The sequence below is a fragment of the Salvia splendens genome, chromosome 20, assembly GCF_004379255.2.
Source record: "Salvia splendens isolate huo1 chromosome 20, SspV2, whole genome shotgun sequence".
NCBI classification, from domain to species: Eukaryota; Viridiplantae; Streptophyta; class Magnoliopsida; order Lamiales; family Lamiaceae; genus Salvia; species Salvia splendens.
Genome location: NC_056051.1, coordinates 22,398,314 through 22,417,570, shown reverse-complemented (window position 1 = coordinate 22,417,570; position 19,257 = coordinate 22,398,314). Strand labels below are relative to the sequence as shown.

Genomic DNA, 19,257 nt, shown 5'->3' with positions numbered 1-19,257 from the left:
TCTCAAATACCTTTCCCGACCTTCTGAAACCTGCAAAAAACACATCCAAAAACCATGTCAGACTCTGAATCCGAAGACCCACCAAAAACTCCACCAAAAACCAACCAATCAGTAACCCTCTCAGCCGAACAGTTTGCTGAGTTCATGAGATTAAACCTATCTCAGAAAAACCACCCAGATCAGCCTTCATCTATGGAATCATTAGGCGAAATACGCCTAGCCGAGAAGCTTAATGGCGACAATTACCCTCTGTGGGTGAAATTGATGCGAAGGGGGATTCGTGGGAAGGGTCTGGCCTCTCACATTACTGGAGTTACAGACCCTCCCCTACCAACGGATCCGAATTACAACCGATGGCAACAGCGGGATGATTGTTGCTTTAATTGGATTATAAGCAACATCGACGCCAGCCTCATAAACGAGGTCTCCCAATACGAAACAGCCTTCGACTTGTGGGATAGTCTGGCCACAACGTATGGAAGCGGCGCCGACCAGTTCCAGATTTCAGACCTGCACAGGCAAGCGTACACCATCAAACAAGGAGAACTGACATTAGAAAGTCTATGGCAGAAACTTCAAGACCTCTGGATATCAATCGATACCAGGGATCCAAACCCAATGGATACACCGTCAAGCATCGAGAAATACAACCAATACACCCAGAGGCACAGGTTGTACCAATTTGTCTGGGCGTTGGATGATCACCGATACAGCAAGATCAAGAGGGAGATACTAAACATGGACCCTATTCCGTCAGCAAGGAAAGCCTACGGCCTAGTCAGACGGGAATCTGTAAATGAAAAATTGCTCAATCCAGAACCGGGAATCGGTACCGGCCTTGCAGTATTTGACAGAAATCGAACCACACCAACACCAACACCGCAGCATAATCAAGCACAGAGGAATCCAAGCTATCAGAAAGACGAGGACAAGAGCAAATTAGTGTGCACCCATTGTGGAGGAAAAAGACATACCAAGGATACATGCTTCCATATTCATGGATTCCCTGAATGGTGGGAAGAAATGAAACGGGCGAGACAAGCCCGGAATCAAGGCCGAAACGGCGGAGGCAGAGGAGGCGGGAGAGCCTCGGCCGCCGTTGCTCTTGACCGCGTCGCCTACACCGAAAATCCGACGGGCAACAGCGGAGGCAGCGGCGGCAGTGGAGTCAACGCGAGCGGCGGCGGCGAGACCAGACCCAACGCAAATTCTCCGATTGCATCCGTCGCCATGACCAGGACGTGGTCGGAAGGTAACGTGTCACAAATAGAAGAGTATGCCGGTAGGGACGGCAAGGTTGGAGTACCCGGTGGCGCTAGGGTCCCCACGGGCAAGGATCCGGGATCGGCTAGGGTTTCCAATCGAAAGGGGAAGACGGCTAGGGTTCCCCGTTTAAGTGATGATTTTGTCAAAATCACAATCCAAACCCATAAATCTGCCTTATCCCACATCGACCCCCGCCTCCCTTTAATCTCTCAAAGACCCCCCCCCCCCCCGAACTTTCCAAATTCCCAAATTAAACCCCATCCGAAAACTGTCCTCCGAATTCCACCACAAAATTCCCGAAAATTTCAAACTCACCCCCACAGAATACTTTCCTTACAAGACCCACCCCACACTTCCGCTAAATTCCAATTAGACCCCTCACTAGCCAAAACATTGCATATCACACCCCAGCCTTCCATGCTCGTCCAAATTCAGCCCAACATACCATGTCGAAATTCCTTTGATGCCTTAGCCTGTTCCTCTACAACCACTTCTGGACCAAAAGACCCTCACTGGATTTTCGACTGCGGTGCGACAGATACAATTTCATTTGAAGCCTCAGACTTTGTTTCTATTGTCCCTTCAAACAAATCCTATGTTCAAACTGCCAGTGGGGACCTAGCACGCGTTATGGGGGCGGGCACTATAAACATTTCGCCCACTCTTTGCCTACCTAATTGCCTTTTTGTTCCCACGTTATCTCACAAGTTGTTATCAATCAGTCACGTCACTAGAGAACTGAATTGTAAATTACTAATGCAACCACGATTTTGCATACTACAGGATATCAAGACGGGAACGATAGTTGGGCGTGGCACTGAGCAAAGCGGACTGTATTACGTGGATTTGATAGCCCAACAGAGTGCTGCAATGATGCTGACTCCAGGACCGGCAGACAGACAGGCTTGGCTTTGGCATCGTCGGTTAGGGCACCCATCTTTAGGATATTTTCGTATGCTTTTTCCTAAATTAGCTAGTTCTTTAAGCTCTTTTCATTGTGATACTTGTGTGTTGGCCAAAAACCATAGACATTCTTTCAAGTTAAACAATACACGAGTGAAGTCTCCTTTTGCTTTAGTACATTCAGATGTCTGGGGCCCTGCTCCTATTACTGGGGGGCAAGGTTTTCGCTATTTTGTGCTTTTTATCGATGATTACTCCCGCATGACCTGGATCTATTTTTTGAAAAATAAAAATGACGTGTTTGATAAGTTCATAGATTTCTATAACCTTGTTCAAACTCAGTATAAACAGACAATCCAAACTCTTAGATCAGATAATGGGGGGGAATTCGCCAACCATAAAATGCAAGAGTTTTTTAGGATAAAGGGGTTAATCCATCAAACCTCGTGTGCATACAATCCAGAACAAAATGGGGTCGCCGAGCGAAAAAACCGTTACATCCTTGAAATAACCCGAGCTCTCCTAATTGAATCCCAAGTACCCAAATCCTTTTGGCCAGAAGCCATAGCTACCGCGGTCTATCTCATAAACCGTCTCCCCACAGGCATACTTAACTTCAAAACTCCCTTGGACACTTTTTCCCAACACTTTGACATCCCTTCATCCCTGTCCCTTGAACCCAGAGTTTTCGGTTGCTCGGTCTTTGTCCACATCCCGAAACACGAACGCACCAAGTTTGATCCTTGCGCCCTAAAATGTGTCTTCCTCGGCTATGGAAAAAATCAGAAAGGTTACCGCTGCTATGACCCAAAAACCCGAAAAATCCACACCACCATGAATTGTGACTTTGTGGAAGGGGAGTATTTCTACATCCAATCCAGTAGTCAGGGGGAGACATCAGACAATAGTCTAAACAATGACCTCCTAGATTGGCTTCCAGATATCAGAAACCACCAGTTAGGGGGAGAACCACACTCAGGGGAACATCAGACAGGGGGAGAGTCACAGCCAAGTCATGTCACAGACGTTGGTCCACCTGAGGAAGTTAGCAACACCGCCGGGCCGTCTCCTCCCGTAATACAGAACGAAGAACAAAGTGACACTGACCAGCCGTCAGTCCCGTCTTCGATTCCTGAGGTAAACAGTTCAGAATTTGACAATATATCCTCGGAATACACTTACAATGATAGGGGCACTAATGAGGAATGTGGAGTAAGTGGAGATATAGGAGACTCATACGAGTTGCCTCCGAGAAGAACAAGAGGAGTCCCTCCGCGACGGTACTCACCAGACTGGAAAGGAAAGAAGGCAAAATATGCAGTATCCAACATTGCTCACAGTCACCTGTCAGAAATGGCCAGGGCCTTCGAGGCTGCCCTATATGAGGAAGAAGATATCCCACAGTCCTTTGAGGAGGCCAGCAAACACAAACACTGGAGAGAAGCCATGAAAAAGGAGATAGACGCCCTAGTGAACAATGACACTTGGGAGAAATGTACACTACCAAAAGGGAAGAAACCAGTTGGATGTCGGTGGATCTTCACCATAAAGAGAAGAGCAGATGGTTCAATCGAGAGGTACAAGGCAAGGCTCGTGGCTAAAGGATACACTCAAGTATATGGAGTGGACTATGAAGACACATTCTCCCCAGTTGCTAAAATGGAAACCGTGAGGACACTACTATCAGTAGCAGCGTGCAAAGACTGGGCACTCCACCAGTTCGATGTAACCAACGCATTTCTTCATGGAGAGCTAGAACAGAACAAGGAGGTATATATAGAGGTTCCACCAGGTTTCTCCGAAGAATTTGGGGAAGAAGAGGTGTGCAGATTGCGAAAAACTTTGTACGGTTTGAAGCAGTCCCCACGAGTTTGGTTTGGAAGATTCTGCCAGGCTATGATTAAACAAGGATTTCAGCAGAGTCATTCCGATCGCACACTCTTCACAAAAAGGAGAGACGACAAGGTAACATGTCTGATTATTTATGTTGATGACATGATTATCACTGGAGATGATATAGGGGAAATTCAGAGGCTGAAGGAAAATCTATTCAAAGAGTTTCAGATGAAGGATCTAGGAGCACTAAAGTACTTCTTGGGAATAGAAGTGTTAAGATCCCGACACGGGATATTCCTTAGACAAAAGAAGTATGTGTTAGACCTATTGGCAGAAACAGGTCTCCTCGACTGCAAGCCAGCAGACACTCCAATGGTTCTAAACCATGGGCTGAAAATAGAGGAAGGAGCAGAATTGACAGACAGAGAAAGATATCAACGTCTTGTCGGAAAACTTATCTATCTCTCCCACACGAGACCCGACATAGCATATGCTGTGAGTATTGTGAGTCAATTCATGCACCAACCTCAGGCTAATCACATGGAGGCCGCCTTGAGAATCCTACGTTACTTGAAAGGCACTGTAGGCTATGGAATATTCCTAGCTAAAATGGAAGACTTGGAGGTTGATGGATACACAGATGCTGACTGGGCAAGCAATCCAGTGGACAGGAAATCTATGGGAGGCTACTTTACGTTCATCGGGGGAAACTTGGTTACCTGGAGAAGTAAGAAGCAAAAGGTTGTAGCTCTATCTAGCGCTGAAGCCGAGTTCCGAGGAATGAAAAGTGGACTCATGGAAATCCTATGGCTAAGAAGATTACTCACGGAGATTGGCTTCCCACCTACTCGAAAGAGTCAGTTGTTCTGTGACAACAAGGCCGCCATTAGCATCTCAGAGAATCCAGTGCAACACGATCGAACCAAACATGTGGAAGTAGATCGGCACTTCATCAAAGAAAAACTGGAAGGAGGCATCATTGAATTCCCTTTTGTCCGTTCTGAAGAACAACTTGCAGACATATTAACCAAGGCGGTTCACCCGAAGATATTCAAAGAGATATTGGGCAAGTTAAGCATCGGAGATACCATTGCTCAACTTGAGGGGGAGTGTCAAACCTTACCAAAATCAGAAGAGAAATCAGAGGAATTAATGAGGATTACATTACCAAAATCAAGGGAGCAATTACAAGGAAAAGATACATAAATCATAGGGAATACTTTGTCTTAGAATAGATTTATATACTACCTAAAATAAAGTGTATCCCTCCCTATAAAAAGGAGATGAATTAGTTGTATCAAGATATAAGAAAATACAAGAAATAAACGTTCCTCTTCTCCCTAAAAGCTTCTGATATGTGTAGCCCTTCCAACTCTCTCGATTACCATCGTTAAGACTAATCTGTAATTTCACATATAATGGGACATGGTTATGAAAAGTTTCAATTCTCTTGTATAAAATTATATTTTTCTTCAAGGGCGGAGTGGTGGATGCAAAAATGAATACGAATAGGGGCTAAATTTTCAAGTAATTTAGATTGTTAGTAGGGTTTTTATACTATAATATGTGTAAACTATGAACATATTTTGAAACTTTATAATAGAACTTTTTTAAAAAAATTGGATTCGTTCGGGGCTAAAGCCCTCCCCTTTATAATATGTAGTTCCGCTTCCTTGCATATGATTAATACAAATTCTTTTTTCTTAAAGTTTTCACATTTTTTCAGCATTTGGAGTATATATACACACTTTTCGTTTGAAGTAATAATTGCTATAAACAAATATCTAAAAATTTAGATATTTAGAGATGTAAAAAATTTCTAAATTTTAAGAGGAAGGATTCGATCATATTTTTTGTTTTTTTTAAACCGAAGAATTCATAGAGACATTCATAAATGATGCCCTAATTTGAAAATCTATAATCAAATGAAATTAACGAAAGATGATGAAAGAGGCGAAGATGATTACTAATCCAGCGGCTCCCTGAATGCTACAACTGAGTTGAATATACAGAGAGACGCTTCGTCCAAAGGCGCTAAAGATACAACAAAGAGAAATAGCATTGCAACTAAAGTCGTGAAAATATACGTTTGTAGATGTATATATTGCCACACTGGGAAGATGCATATATTATACTATACAATTCCTAATATTCATTTTGTGGTATGTAATTGTTTTAGAGCATCAGCAGTGGCGGACGTCACCACGGAATTCTCACCGGCGTGCGGGAATTCCGTGACGGACGTCCGCCAGCGTGGCATGCACGAATACGGAATTCCGTCGAGGAATTCGCAGTTTTGTGGAATTCCGTGCGGACGTCCGCCATTGCGTTGACTTCCACGGACGTCCGCGGAATTCCCGTTTATTGAATTAAATATATATATATTTTTAATTTCTATAAATTTTAATTCCGTTAATTGTTTAATTCCGGAAATTGTTTAATTTGTGAATTCCGCCACTGTGCAGTGGGAAGTCCGTATGACGTGGCAGGAGGTGTTTTTGGAAATTCCGCGGGGAATTCCGCGGGGAGCTCCGCGCCACTGCTGATGCTCTTAAAGGTCTAAAGGTTACGGGAGATAAATTAATTACTTAACGACTGTATGATGTAATAATTTCAATGTCAAACACAACCACGTTGATGATCCAACGACAGAATACTCACACTAAACAATATCATTCCATTTGTATTCCTTACATTCACCAAGCATATGGAATGGAACTCCCATCCCATCCTCATTCCATTTCTATCTCTGTTCCATTCCCTCCTCGTTCCATTCCATCATACCAAGAAGCCCCTTAAGAGTTACGACTCTTGCTGAAATTGGCATGAAGCTGCTCCATCACCTTCTATGGAGGTTTGACCAGGCCAACTAATCACATTCTCAAAGAATCGAAGCAACGTACTAAAATAATCTTCCAAATATTTAAAGGAATGTTTCAACGATTTATATATTATGGGAAATGTCTGAATAATTCCAAATCTTAAAGTCAATATTTATCAAGGCAGGATGATTTGATACATGTAAATGTAGGATCAAGCTAGATTGATGAAGCTAGATAATGAGTTTGTTGGAGAAGCACTTATTTAGTTTGATAGCAAATATAATCTCTCTACAATTAGCGGTTGCACCCATCTTCTATATTCAACCAATGAATGAAATAACAAATTCTTCTTCTCCTAAAAATCTATTCTTTCTGTAAATCTGCAACCAAGCTCTTATTAGCGTTAATCAGTTACCAGAATAGTAAATTGAGTCACGCAATCCACCACAACACAACACAACACAACACGGGGGCGTCGGTCGCACGTGCGGCTTGTCGCGTTCGCTCGTGCCGCCCCACTCCTCTCATTGGTTCGTGCTTCCCTTTAGAGCATCTCCAATGGTCGGCGTCACCACCGGAGCGCCGATTTTTCGCCCACGCCGGTTTGACGCCGAACCATTGGAACCGGCGTGGGCGAAATCGGCGTCAAAATCGGCGTCGCCATGCCGATTCCCGCGCTGACGCCGGTTCCCACGCCGATCCTCACGGGCGCCATTGTGGCTCCCGGATCGGCGCCAAACCGGCGTCGGATTTAAATATTTTTTTTTTTTTTCGCAAAACACAATATATACGCGCGTTGAACCTCATTTTCATTCGCACCACTTGTTTTAACGAGTACTCTCTCTCTACCTTACTTTCTGTACAAGATCAATAACGAGCAATGGAGAACAACTACGAAGGTACTCCAGTTAATCCCGGGGGATGGTCTCAGACTCCCCCGGCTCCCGGTGTAGGGTCTCAGACGCCCCCGACTCCCGGGGCAGGGTCCCATACTTCCCCGGCTCCTGGGGGAGGTGGTTGGCCTCCAATGAGCGGGTACTACAACGTGTACCCGTGGCAGCAGATGATTCCGGGGTGGGCACCCGGCATGCAGCCCCCTATGCAGATGATGCCGGGGTGGGCACCCGGCATGCAGCCACCGGCGCAGCAGATGATGCCACCGGCGCAACATATGATTCCACAGTCGCAGGCGACGCACGGGGGGGACAACGCCTATCGGCCGACTTTTGATTTTTCCACCGGTTCTTCGCACACATCGACCCCAACGGATGCACAGTATTCGGAGACCTTCTCCTTAGCGGACTTGGGTTTTGATATTAACGACGTTTCTGAAACTCTCATTCAAAGCCAGGGAGTAGGGCGGGGGTAAGAAGAAGGGCAAGGCGAAGAAGGTCGGCGAGTCGTCGCAGCCCCGCGCCGAAATCCGGGGCCGGAGGAAGTGGACGGACGCGGAGAACGTTGCGGTTGCCAAGGCGTGGGTGAGTGTTTGCGACGATCCTCTCGTTTCAAACAACCAGAGGATCGTCAACTTGTGGGCGAAGATAGCTGCAGCCTACAGGGCATTTTGCCCTGAAGGGAGACCGTGCACCGGGGAGGAGGTCCGGAAGTGCTGGGACCGAATCAGGGCTGGCGTCTCTCGATTTTCGGGTTTGTACGCCAACGCCCTCCGCATGCAGACCAGTGGCCAAACAGAGGAAGACTGCAGGAGGATTGCGGAAAGAGCCTACCCCGATCCGGATAAGAAGTACTATGAGTTCACCTACTGGAACTGCTACGTTGTGCTCAACGAGTCGGAGAAATTCCGGGCAGGCGTCGACGCTGGCTGGCCGAAGAGGCAGAGACTGAACTATACCGGAGATTATAGCGGCAGCAGCGGTGGTTCGTCAGACCTCCCCGAGACGGCCCAGGAGGTCCCGACTCCTCGGTCGTTCGGTCGCCGACCTCGCCCGGTTGGGCAAAGGCGGGCGCAGCAGGTTGCGAGGGGGGGGCACACCGAGTTCCCAGGATGTCCATTCGGCATCCCCCCTCGGCAGGTCTACCGAGGAGCTCAAATTCTTCGCGCGCCAACAAACGCGCGCTCAAATGGTGAAGACCTTAGCCGACTTCCAAGCGGCGGTGGACCCCGAGGTGAAGGATTTTCTTCGCGTATTGCTCCAGAGCCAGCGTGAAGAACTGGAGGCGATGAGGAGGGACACCGGCGGGAATAGCCGCGGCGTAGGTGGCGACGGAGGCGGCGGCGACGGCAGTGAAGAAGCGTTGGGCGACGACGGAGACGAGGACGGCGGCGATGAGTGATTTTGTTTTACTTTTTTAAATTAATGTACTTTTTACTTTTTGTAATTTTTTTAAATTGTTGTACTTTTTTTAAAAAGTAATGTACTTTTTAAATTTTAATATTATTATTCGAATTTTCCGTATTTGTCTCGTAAATTAAATTATGTATGTTGATACAATTGTAAATTAAATTATATAATTGTTATTAGTGATGTGGATAGGTAGTGTGAAGGCTATTTGATGGCTATTTGATGTCCAGTTGATGTGGCAAGCTGATGTGGCAGGAGAATTGTAGTGCTGATGATGTGGCAGTGTGAAGGCTATTTGACGGCTATTTGACGTCCGCCAGCATTGGAGATGCTCTTATATTCGACCCATCTAGCTTGCCTATGCTCTCTTCCACTATTTCTCTCTCTCTAATCCATCCTCACTCAAATCCCATCCTCACTCAAATCTCCACTTCTACTGCGCACTCGCATTCAAGTACACACACACACACACACACACACACACACAATGATAGAGCGACAAACAGGACGAGGCGGCCTTTAATTTTTTGTTGCTATTACACAACTTTACAGCTCAACTCTCAATTTTCATGTCTCTCATCCTTTCTCTCTCCTGCTTTGCACAGATCGAATCTGCTACTGCTGCTGCCACCTCCCGGTATTTTTTGTTTCTTCACTGTCAATTGTTTCTTATACTGGAAAACAGCTCAAAATTGTGAAATTATTTAGGCCACATAATTTTTTTTGTTTCGCGATAACTGAATTCAGCTGTGGGCAGTGCTTGGAATCGGAGGGATGCTTGTGCAATTGGCTTCTGAATGCTGTACTTTGATGAATGAGGTTTTTTGGAGGTGCGGTTTTTGTTTGAATTGGGGAAATGATGATGAATTATGGGGTTTTGATCGGAGAACAAGTGGGGAATATGTTCTGGTTTGCTAGATTGAGCTTTAGAAGCTGAATGTTTTGATCTTGTGCACATTATGTCCTTAACAGAATGGCATGTTGTGCTTCTCTCTGTTCTTCTATCGGTTGCTGTTTTGCACAATCATTATTTACTATTTTGTGCTGGTTTTGTTATGGTTTAGTTTCATGTAGAAGCAAAATACTATATGACCGCTTGGAGGAGGAATATAAATGTAATTAGGATATAAATGTTACACACAATTTTGTTGTTATCCAAAACGGATGATCCACCTATCGATTGTATCTATTGCAGTGTAGTAACAGATTTGGAAATTTTAATATCTCCATTCACAGTATGTTTTATTAATTAGCTACTCTTGTAGGGGGTTAGAAGTTTGCGAACACATGCTGATCAGATTAGTAGGAATTTTTAATCATTAAGCAAACTGATGTTACAAAGTTGTTTGATAATGTAGAGGAACAAATTTGTTCTTACATTATGACACAACTTAGGCTCTATTAACGTTTTTCCCTGGTCATGGTTCTAAGTGTTGCATAGATGTACTTAAAATATTTTCTTACATGGGTGCAATATTATACACTGCTACTGAAACTTCTTTGAACACATAGAGTGAAAGAGATTGATTTGAAGTTAATTCTGCAAGATTTCATTTTTGACTCATTGTTTATCTGACTTCTCTTTATTTTGACAGGACATAACTTTGATTTCAAAGAGTGACTGCTCTGTGGCATGATCGCCTCTTTCTCTGCGTGGAATAATTTTGCAGCTTCACCCATCTCATGATTCATACTAAATTTATTATGCTTGAAGTGAACTGCAATGGAAATTTTCACTCTGAATTTTCTGCAGTGCATTCTAATTATAATGCTGTACAGCCTAGCAGAAATAACTGGAGCTCTTAGTCCAGATGGTATGCTGTTCATTTTTTTTGTTTAGCAATTAGCATCCTTTTTCTATTTGGCTTGTATATTTAATAGAATTATCTGATGACTTTTTTAAACAACCACACTGTTCTGATTTTTGGTAAGGACTTTGACGAATATGAGAGCTACCGAGCTGCATTGACAAAAGAGAACAATGAATATCTGAACTGCCTGATATATGAAGTGGATTAAGTTTCTATTTAAAACTAGATTGCCTCGCCAGAACTTTTTAGGTTACTTTTTTTTATATCAAGATGCCATGAACAGTCCCAATAACAGAGATCCTTATACCGTACAACTCTAACATACCAAGCTCTGGTGGATGCCTTGTTCTGGTAGCATTTCTTTTGTGGTAGGAAAGCTAATGCATTTCTTCTGATTCGCAGGTCAGGCTCTTGTCAATTTTAGGACTGCAATAGTAAGTTCAGATGGTGTTCTGCAGCAGTGGAGACCAGAGGACGAAGATCCATGTAGATGGAAAGGCGTAAAATGTGATTTCAAATCGAAAAGGGTTACAGCATTGTGAGTTCCTTGGTTCCTTGGTGTTCAGAATGTCTTAACATGTTAGTGACATTTAGGATGTCAGTGATATTGCCATACTACGTGAAAATGGTTTATTCTTGATTTAATATCAAGTGGGCTGGATTTTTCTTGAATTCATGCTATGTGCACATACTCTAGTTAAGAAGTATTTTTTCAAACAAATACATTCTTGTAATCTCTTCAGAGCTCTTTATGTGGATTGTGTATTGTGTATTGCAGTACCAGCTCCGTTTTTCTATTGTTTTTCACCCTAAAAGTTTCCATGTTTCTTATATATACATGTGTTTCTGCCATATGTGAGTATGTATGGATCATTGATATGACAGAAGTGGCAGTTCCACACAATATTATTGTCAAAACCAAAAAGTTATTGCTCTTTTTGATGGTGCAGGAGCCTCCCTAACCATAGATTGAGTGGACCCATATCACCAGACTTAGGGAAGCTAGAAAGCCTGCAGTTTTTGTATGTATATTTGATTCTTATACATCACATTTTCATGAACCCCTTTCTGATGCTGCTTAAACTACTTTTTCTATAGAGCTCTTCATGACAACAATTTATATGGGGCAATTCCTCCAGAGTTGGGAAATTGTACACAGTTGCAGTCATTGTAAGTACATCGGGTGGGCTTGAGAGATGTTATATTCCTGAATTGCTGCCAACTTAACTATTATTTTAAATTGTATCAACATAAACTTGTCAATGTCATTTTTTTTGTCTCTCATCTGTACATTTCTTTCAATATGATGGTCATGAGAAATTTCTTAGTGAAAATTTCTTAATGCTGTGTTGGAGCATGATAGAGTGGAGAAGTGTAGAAGTAATGCATGTGCTCCTTTCACTAGAAAGTAAATATTGCTCCATCCTTTATTTATTCCCCCCAAAACTCAAGCTCCAAAGGACAGCTCCAGAGTTACAGTTGAGCATGCATTCAATGTGCTTCAATAAATGTGTCTATATATGCCTTAAGATGATACCTTAGCATTTAAATTTTGCTGATATCATGGTTGAATGGTCCCTAACATTTGTTATGTGAAAGCAATGAAAGTTAACAAAATTATTCAAAACTATGCAAAAAAGTTAACACAGCTTGGGTCCTTGGTCTTCCTATCACAGTCTCTTCTTCAAGTTTCTTGAACTTGAAAGTTCTGTTGTCTTGGTCAATTTCTGAGTTTATTAATGATGTATTCAGATTTGTTGGTTTCTTAATGCACCCTAACATAGTGAATGGAGAAGCAAAAAAATCAGATAATTACTGCCAGGCTTTATTGGCCTTACCCTGATTAGTTGGTTTAAATTTTCATATATTTGTCAGTATCTTTTGTTGTGTTGTTCAAGTATGATTTCTTTCTTTCCATGTTATACAGATTTTTGCAGGGTAACTACCTAAGTGGATTCATTCCTGGTGAACTAGAGACCCTTTCTCAGCTCCAAAATCTGTAAGGACTACACTGAGCATTTATTGATTTTCAACTTTGTGTATGGCTACATATTTCTATTTTATCTCTATTGTTGGAGTTTCTTTTTAATTGATTCTTAATTCTTAATTTGTATTTGTTTCAAATTTTGTTTTGCTTTTCTATGAAAATAAGGCTTCTCAATGAGTGGCTAATCATTTCCACTCCAAGTATTCTGAGAGTGTTATCATTAGTCTTCTCATGCTGATAATGAAATCCGAGCATTAATGTAATATTATAACAGTACCTCTGTTGAGTGAGCTTCATTTCCTTGTTGTAGATTTGTGCACTAGGTTCTATGTCTTTGAAGCAATTGGACCATGGTCCCCTGGTGATATGTTATCAAGATTATGATGAGAAGTATTATTACCTTATAGTATTTATGACTATCGCTTCTTATGCCAAGATGCCTTTTGTATTATTAACTATATCTGGCAAATTTTAAGAGCACAACCAATAAATATATCATGTATAAGTGTTCTAATTTATGAGCTAAAATTTCATCCATTATATTGTTTTCATATTTATTTGTTTTTTTAATTATATTTTTCAGTGATCTTTCAAGCAACTCTCTTAGTGGAAGTATTCCTGCCTCACTTGGGAAGTTAGGCAAACTCTCAAGTTTGTGAGTGACATGATACATTCCAAAATTAAAGTATTCTTGTATTATCATCTTTGTTCTAACAATATCTTTTATGATGTTTGAAGCAACGTATCAACAAATTTTCTCGTGGGGATGGTACCATATGAAGGTGTTCTTGCAAACTTTCGAAATGATTCGTAAGTGATAAATTCACGTGGGCTACATTATCTTCATGTTTATAATTTTATATTGCAATTCCCAGTGTGATTTATTTAGAATATTTCCTTTTCTGCATATTCTGTTTTTATGCCACCAGTTTTGTTTCTATTTGAGTTAATCTGTTCATCTTAAGTTCCCCTCATCCAGAAAGAATCATCTAATGTTCCACACTGGTAATTAAGTTGTGAAAACAGTAATTTAACCTACCGAGCCGACATGTACATGGATTTCTAATGGAATGCATGTAGTTTAGTCCAGTGTGATTTTTTTAATGATTGATAGGAGTATTGCCTCTCTTTGTAGTAATTGTTATTGCAATTAAGAGCAAAGTGGCTAGGCCAATTGCAGGGTTTTCTGTTTTGAGTTTAATTGTAGCGCATGCGCATGCACCTACCTATGTTCACCAACACCATGTGTCTTGATTTTTGTTATTTGTTGCTACTTTGTGTGTATGATGTGATCTGATGATCCTCTTGGCAGCTTTCTTGGTAACCGTGAGCTGTGTGGCAAGCAAATCCAGGCATGCAAGAACAGTGGTAGTGGTTCCTCAGGGTCTTCTCAGCCTTCTGGCTCAGGTAAAATGTTCTGCATGGTAGACATCTCGTAAGCTTAGATTTGTTATCTAGTCAAACATCCATCTTCATCCTCAGTCATACCTTTGCATAATTTTTCTAGGAGCATGCTGTTACTTGAAGTTATTGTTAGCTTCTCCTTTTAAGTTGATGTGTAGAATTTCCTACATGCATGCCAAAACATAGCCAGTAATTTTATTTTTAAATTAACCATTTCCCCCCCCCCCCCCTTTTCCCTTTACTTTCTGACCTTAGTTCTTCTTGGAGTTGGGGAGGGGGGAATTGGGGATTGAACCTGTCACTCACCATATAAAGGTGATGAATACAACTACAAGGCTCATGGTGAAAAGCTAATCTTAACTTACTGACAAAGGAATATTTATCCATCGTTAGGAGTGATAGAATTACTCCATTGGACAAGACACCATGGAGTCAATGGTAGATCAAGATCTGGGGATCTTTATGGTAAATATAGTCAACCCAAACTGAATGATCTTAGGTGATCAGACAACTTTTGTTACAGATATGTGTGGTCCTATGAAGAGAAAAGATAGCACTGCCATGTAATCTCCTAGACTAGACTTTTTAGAACATTTAAATTATAAGCGAATCTTATCTTCTCGTTTCTCCTAATGTTTTGTGAGAAAAGACAAGACTTGCAATCACTATAAATGAACTTGTGCTCTGTCAAAGAGGCTGGTTAATCCCATTCCTAAGGCAATGTTCGCCAATCTTGTAGGTGCTTAGAGACCAAAACCTAATTGCAGATAGCAGAAATAGTCCCACCAGAATGAATTATTTTGTGGCATAGCTTTATGGAGGCTAGATATTAGTTTACTTTCTATCTGTCTGTATAGAAATGAGGTTACCTAGGATTTTGGTCATCTAAGAACCCTGGTGTTTGTTAAAACCTTATATCAGTGGCAGAGTGTTCTAGTCAAAATTTAGTTTTACCTGAAATATACCACGTATGAATTGTTAACACCGTGAAGTTAATAGTCCTCTGGTGACATAAACCACATCTAGACAAGATTATGTTTGTGTTCAGCTTTTTGGAATATCAAAATCCATGGATCTATTAGAGCACTATAATCCAATGTTAGTTGTACCTGATTTTTTTGCTGACCAGAGTGATGGCAAAAGCTCATAGGACAATACATTAGGCTGTATTAAATCCGATTTTTCACCCTTGGATTTTGTGTTACTACCTTTTCAATTGTATCTTTCCTATATGTCCACTTTGATAGCATATGGCCTTTTTCTTTGTGGTGTTTTTAGCTCTGTTACAGGCCAAGAAGAATTCAGGCAGGCTTCTTATAAGTGCACTAGCCACAGTGGGTGCATTGCTTTTGGTCGCACTAATGTGCTTCTGGGGTTGTTACCTGTATAAGAGGCTTGGTAAAAATGAAGGCAAAGGCCTCGCAGTGGATGTCAGTGGAGGTGTGATCTGATACTTATCCATGAAAAATGATATTTTTTTAATGCATCTTTTTTTAAGCCAACTAGATCTCTTTCTCCTCATTATTTTCTTATTTGAAGCAAGATTTTATTTTTGATATTGCTTCAGGGGCCTCAATTGTAATGTTCCACGGAGACTTGCCATACTCTTCAAAGGATATTATTAAAAAATTGGAGAACCTAAATGAAGAGCATGTGATTGGGGCAGGCGGCTTTGGGACAGTTTACAAGCTTGCAATGGACGATGGCAACATTTTTGCTTTGAAAAGGATTGTAAAGGTTAATGAGGGCTTTGATCGCTTTTTTGAAAGGGAGCTTGAAATTCTTGGCAGTATCAAACACAAATACTTGGTGAATCTTCGAGGATATTGCAATTCCCCAACCTCTAAATTGTTGATATATGATTTCCTGTCAGGAGGCAGCCTGGATGAAGCTCTTCATGGTTTGGACTCCTTCATTTGTTTTTACTATTTGAATGTTTATCTTGCACTTTCTTAGTATTGGATTTCTTCTAGAGTGCTATGAGTAAAACATGCATGTGTTTCATAGATCACATCAATTACTTTTCGATACCTTAGTATTACTGCTAAATATTGAGTGTCATACTACCCACTACGTAATCTTTGAAAAGAATATTGTGGATTTCTAATAATATAGAATTTTTTTGAAGTCTTTGTCAATTATGTTAAGAGTTCGGCACTGTTTGTCCAAATCTTTACAGTTGTATGCGTCAACATGATAGTTTATAGTTGTTTGGACAAAAGTTGTAGTGTATATCTTTGTTCGCCATTAGTCCATATGTTATTTCCAGTTAAAAGTGGCGCGAATATTTGGAAAGTAAGAAGGTATTATACTTTTCTTCTAGGTGTGACAAATTAGTTGCTTTTTAGTAAGTACCTAAGGGAAATACAATTTTCTTTTTCTGGAAATGATGATGCATATGACATGCTGGGAGAGAAATACTAGTATGAATTAACTTGGAAAACGAGCAAGCATTAATCAGTGAACAAATTTCTTTCCTTTTCGAAAAGGTATCCAACTTAGACTGTTTTAAACAAATATATGTAGGTTTCCTGTACACATTTATTTAAACCCTGCTAGTATAAACTCGTGTTTTTCCATATGATTATGCAAATTTTGTCTTTATTGCAGAGAGAGCAGACCAACTGGATTGGGAGGTTCGTTTAAATGTTATCATGGGAGCTGCTAAGGGCCTAGCTTATCTGCATCATGATTGTTCCCCAAGAATTATTCACCGTGATATCAAGTCAAGCAATATTTTACTTGATGGAAATTTTGATGCTCGAGTGTCTGACTTTGGACTAGCTAAATTATTGGAGGATGAGGAATCCCACATCACAACAATTGTTGCCGGCACATTTGGGTACCTAGCTCCTGGTAGGGGTTTATACATTGCTAGTTTTCATTCTTGGCTTGTCTTTTACCTTTTTTTTATGTGAAGGCATACAGTTTTCTTAATTGTGAATGATTCTTCAGGGAATGATCTCCACCCTAATTGAAATTTAAAGGAGTCAAAATTACGTTAGTCATTAGGTGTGGAGGGTTGTTGGCGGGTTCTGGTGGGAAGTCATGTGAAATAATTCATAAATAATAAATATCAAGTGCAAAATATATTATTAGTTCCTTGACTTCTCCTCACTGATGACAAGTAAATACTCCCTCCGTGTAATAAAAATAGGGACTTTGGGGATTGCATGTGTTTTAATGCGAAATTGGTAAAGTATGAGAGAGAGAAAGAAAAAATGATTGGACTGATGTTAGTTTAAAATGGGCCCACCTTATAAGAGAGAAAATCTTGCCAAGAATGGAAGTAGACTAATTTGGTGGGACGAACCAAAATGGAAAAAGAAAGCTATTGTTTGGGGACAGAGGGAGTATGCTAACTTACTGAGGCCTTAGAATATCATGGCATTATTGGATTCTTGTCGAATAAGGTGAGGCGAACACTTGTTACCAGGAATATAGTTAATCTGAGTCGTTCCTTCATGTTTGTATGGATGCTTTAACTATCTACTTCTTAATGATTCTTACAAATAATCTAATGCTTAATTCTCCCATCATACGAGCAGAATATATGCAGAGTGGAAGAGCTACAGAAAAGACTGATGTTTATAGTTTTGGGGTTCTGGTGCTTGAAATTGTGAGCGGTAAGCGGCCTACTGATGCATCCTTCATCGAGAAGGGCCTCAACATTGTTGGATGGGTATGGTTTTTTCTTCTTCCATAGGCGTTAAGAGCTTTTTAGCATTAATCAACGGACCCTCTTTCTTGAATTTCTTAATTACTGAAGTTCAAATATTTGAGAACCTACATGAAGGTGCAAGTATGGTAGTTCTTTTATGCAATATAGAACATGTTTCTCACATGCATTTATTTGGATGACACAGTTAAACTACCTAGTTTCGGAACAGAGACAGCGAGAAATAGTGGATCCGTACTGTGAAGGAGTGCAGACTGAAAGCCTTGATGCCATTCTGTCAATAGCTATTCAGTGCGTTTCTTCTCTCCCTGAGGATCGTCCCACCATTCACAGGGTTGTCCAAGTGCTCGAATCTGAGGTGACAACCCCATGCCCTAGCGACTTCTACGACTCTGACTGAGGAGGGGGCTGTTCACTGCGGTAAGAAAGAGGTATTCCTCCGTTTTCATCTGTTGCATCGAGAGACAAATTGCAGCAACAGTGCCAGCCCAGACTCTGCTTTTAAGTAATTTTCCAATTCTTTCTACCAAAAAGTGTGATTGGATATGCTCATCATTTGTTCACCCGCCTCGAGTCAGAGCAAGCAGTATATGCCACCGGATTCTTTGCCCTCCCAACCCCCTCCTCAGTTAGCTTGCTGCTTTGAGGTATTTGCTTTTGGTTCAAGTCCCATTTTTCCATTGTGCTATGAGCTATTTCATGGCTCTCTCTCGCTCTCTTGTTATATTTGGGAATTCAATTGTATATGAAATGTATAAATTGATCGATCCTTCTCACTAAATTTTTGTATAATATTTCCATTCACTTTCACTACAGATTGTTGCAAATTTTTGTTCTCCACTTCTATTGTTTATATTTCGATCTTCATTTGGTGATTTTTGATCATATACGAGATGGCTTTCATAGGGTTTAGTGACGAATATAAAAGTAATGATAGGAATATTTTTGGTATATTACGTAATCAAAATGACTTGGTTTTATGGGTTTCTTGAAGAACAAAAAATATAAGAAAAGGAAAAAAAAACTTACAATAAGATTGGTCCCGATGCTCTCTTTGTTTGAAGTATGGTCTGGTTGCGATGCCCCTACCCTGGCCCGACACGTGTTGTGCCCACCCGTCCCGACTCCCCCACAGTGGAGGGGGACACCCGCCGAGCCCCTCCATGCATCGCGGCTCCCCCTCTTTACTTTGAATGCTCTAAGGAATCACACGGCAAAATATAGTATTTCGAAGAAACTTAAATGC

At 41.3% G+C, this 19,257-nt stretch overlaps 1 protein-coding gene across 1 annotated transcript; it reads left to right on the top strand.

Annotated features, from left to right (window-relative positions):
- Positions 1–9,491: 9,491 nt before the first annotated feature.
- LOC121782304 (LRR receptor-like serine/threonine-protein kinase FEI 1) lies at positions 9,492–18,824 on the top strand. Its single transcript, XM_042180094.1, has 15 exons — positions 9,492–9,767; positions 9,888–9,960; positions 10,726–10,944; positions 11,344–11,479; positions 11,892–11,963; positions 12,040–12,111; positions 12,869–12,940; positions 13,512–13,583; positions 13,667–13,738; positions 14,241–14,335; positions 15,611–15,772; positions 15,900–16,232; positions 16,943–17,188; positions 17,881–18,014; positions 18,199–18,824. Exons 3-15 carry the CDS (start codon positions 10,854–10,856, stop codon positions 18,409–18,411), a joined length of 1,770 nt encoding a protein of 589 aa, XP_042036028.1. The 5' UTR covers positions 9,492–9,767; positions 9,888–9,960; positions 10,726–10,853; the 3' UTR covers positions 18,412–18,824.
- The last annotated feature ends 433 nt before the right edge of the window (positions 18,825–19,257 follow it).